Genomic DNA, 2,080 nt, shown 5'->3' on the forward strand with positions numbered 1-2,080 from the left:
ATCGAGCTACATCTGATCATTAAAGAATGGCATGTGGACTTCAGAATACCCCTACCATTAGTCTACAGGTTCTTCTGCGATCTGTGAATATGATTTGTGCGTCTTGATTGGATCCATCGAGCTTGGGATATCCTGTGCGTTGCATATTACTGCCGTATGCTGTTGGTTTACTTGTCCTCAAGATACAGCATTTAGTCATCCACCAGAAAAGGTACATTCCTTAGATTGGTATTAGCAGGTTCTTGTGTAAACTAGCGCCATAAAATTAAATGATTCCGGTACATTTTTCATGTACTACATTCTGTAGGAGTGCCGCTTTTGTGGACATTGTCAGCCCAAAGTAAAAAGAGTGCAACCTAGATGAATGGCAAATTGAATCAGGACTGCAAGTGCAGGCAGTGGTAGCCAAATTGGCTAATCCTAATAACCCATTGGTCCAGAAGAGAATCTGAATTAGTATCCTCGGTTAGATAAATCGCAAAACGAAAGTGACGCGTAACTTCCGTAACCCAACATCATAACCATGGTGACGCTGTCTGGCTTTTTATGTACAATGGTTGCTTAGACAGTAATACATCATGTATTTTAAAGGAAACACAAATAGGAGTATAGAAATTGTTTTATATGGCCACAACTCACATGCAACAACTTCGCACTAGCTCCAGTTTTTACCCTTCGGGTTTAGATTCGTCAAACTCTCGAGCGGATCTGTAGTAGCTGTGTGTCACCTACCCATGAAACGGTAGTGACTCTTACCACTGAGTGAAAACCCTTAGTGAGAAGCAATGCGTTCCGTTCCACAGATTTAATGATTGGAACAGAAGCCGAAAAACCCCCGATGATGGACAGTGGAGACGTTGAACTTTTGGGAGCCTGTGTAGTTGATTGCTTGTTGGGGATAAGAGATCCAACTCTAACATAAGACGCCAGACTGCCGTCAACATAGATAACACTAAAACTGTTGGGTTTTTTGTGGAGAGTTCGCNTTCCGCTCGTCTAATTTCGTGACAGTCTGTTCTATGATCCTTCCAGAACGTTGTTTTCTGGTTTGCTTCAAATTCATTTGTGAAATAATTTTGGCTGGTTGTATTTCTAAAAATCTAACACGGTAATATTAAAACTGCTGACCTCCGCCAACCATATAAAAACTATTTTGATAAAGTATAAGACTGTTCCTATATCTCCTATATCCGAGATAACCATGTAAATTCCTTATGACAACCGATCTATGCCCCCCTCAGGTAACCCGTATCCCACTCACCTATGTTTAAGAATCCATTATCGGGGCGTTTATAATGAACCTTTGCACTATTTTTCACTTGCAGAGCTAATGTTATCGAAATTCCAAAGAAGTGGTTGACTTCAGCCAAACAGGTTGCGCCAAAGCCGGAGAAGCTGCGCATGTCTACCGAAGGCATGGTATGTGTTGGATGAACATGTCTACTCACACAGATTTTAACGTCCGCTTACGTATTTTTGAGGGGTAATCCTATCGTCTACTCCGAGTTGAGCCGTTATAATTAGTTTTCTGACACATTTCTCTTTTGCAATAACACTGACAGGATGTTCGTTTACATGGACTGAAGCGCGTCAACAACTTCGCCTTCTGCAAATATTTTTTTAAGGAGCATCATAGCCAGTAATGTCGAAACAGTTCGTAATTTTATGGGGTTTGCGGGATGTGTATTGTCCACATTCACATCACTCTCGTTTGAACAGTCGTCCTCCTGTTCTGGCGCAACTATTTTGGTGAATCCATACCAAAGGGTGGGAAGCACTGGACTCGAGTTTCCCTCTTATTAGAGCTCAGCAGCAGTGCATATCCAATGGCACACCAGTTACATCGCTCAAGCGTAAACACACTCGCCCGTTCAGACGTGAGAATTCAGATGCGTCCAACGTGCGTTGGTGGAATGGTGGTAACACGTTTGCCTTGCATGTCAGGTGTCCGGAGTTCAAACCCCGGTACGGCCATTGGATATGCCCGCTGATGAGCTCTAACAAGAGCGAAACTCGAGTACAGTGCCCCCCCCCCTTTGGTGTGAATTCACCAAAATAATTGAGCCAGAACAGGAGGGCG

The 2,080-nt window shown here is 43.1% G+C and overlaps 2 protein-coding genes across 2 annotated transcripts in view; one reads left to right on the forward strand and one right to left on the reverse strand.

The window, feature by feature from the left end:
- The window catches only part of T265_07829 (hypothetical protein), a gene marked incomplete at both ends in the record, with an annotated part of 10,163 nt that extends 8,745 nt beyond the window's left edge, over positions 1 to 1,418 (reverse strand). Inside the window, one exon of the mRNA XM_009173462.1 lies at positions 1,262 to 1,418. Within this exon, the coding sequence (XP_009171726.1) occupies positions 1,262 to 1,418 (157 nt within the window). The remainder of the gene's footprint in view (positions 1 to 1,261) is intronic.
- Positions 1,326 to 2,080, forward strand: part of T265_14401 (hypothetical protein) — a gene marked incomplete at both ends in the record, with an annotated part of 6,683 nt that continues 5,928 nt past the window's right edge. The window contains one exon of the mRNA XM_009173475.1: positions 1,326 to 1,419. Coding sequence (XP_009171739.1) covers positions 1,402 to 1,419 — 18 coding nt within the window. The remainder of the gene's footprint in view (positions 1,420 to 2,080) is intronic.

The sequence above is a fragment of the Opisthorchis viverrini genome (assembly GCF_000715545.1).
Source record: "Opisthorchis viverrini unplaced genomic scaffold opera_v5_187, whole genome shotgun sequence".
Taxonomy (NCBI): Eukaryota; Metazoa; Platyhelminthes; class Trematoda; order Opisthorchiida; family Opisthorchiidae; genus Opisthorchis; species Opisthorchis viverrini.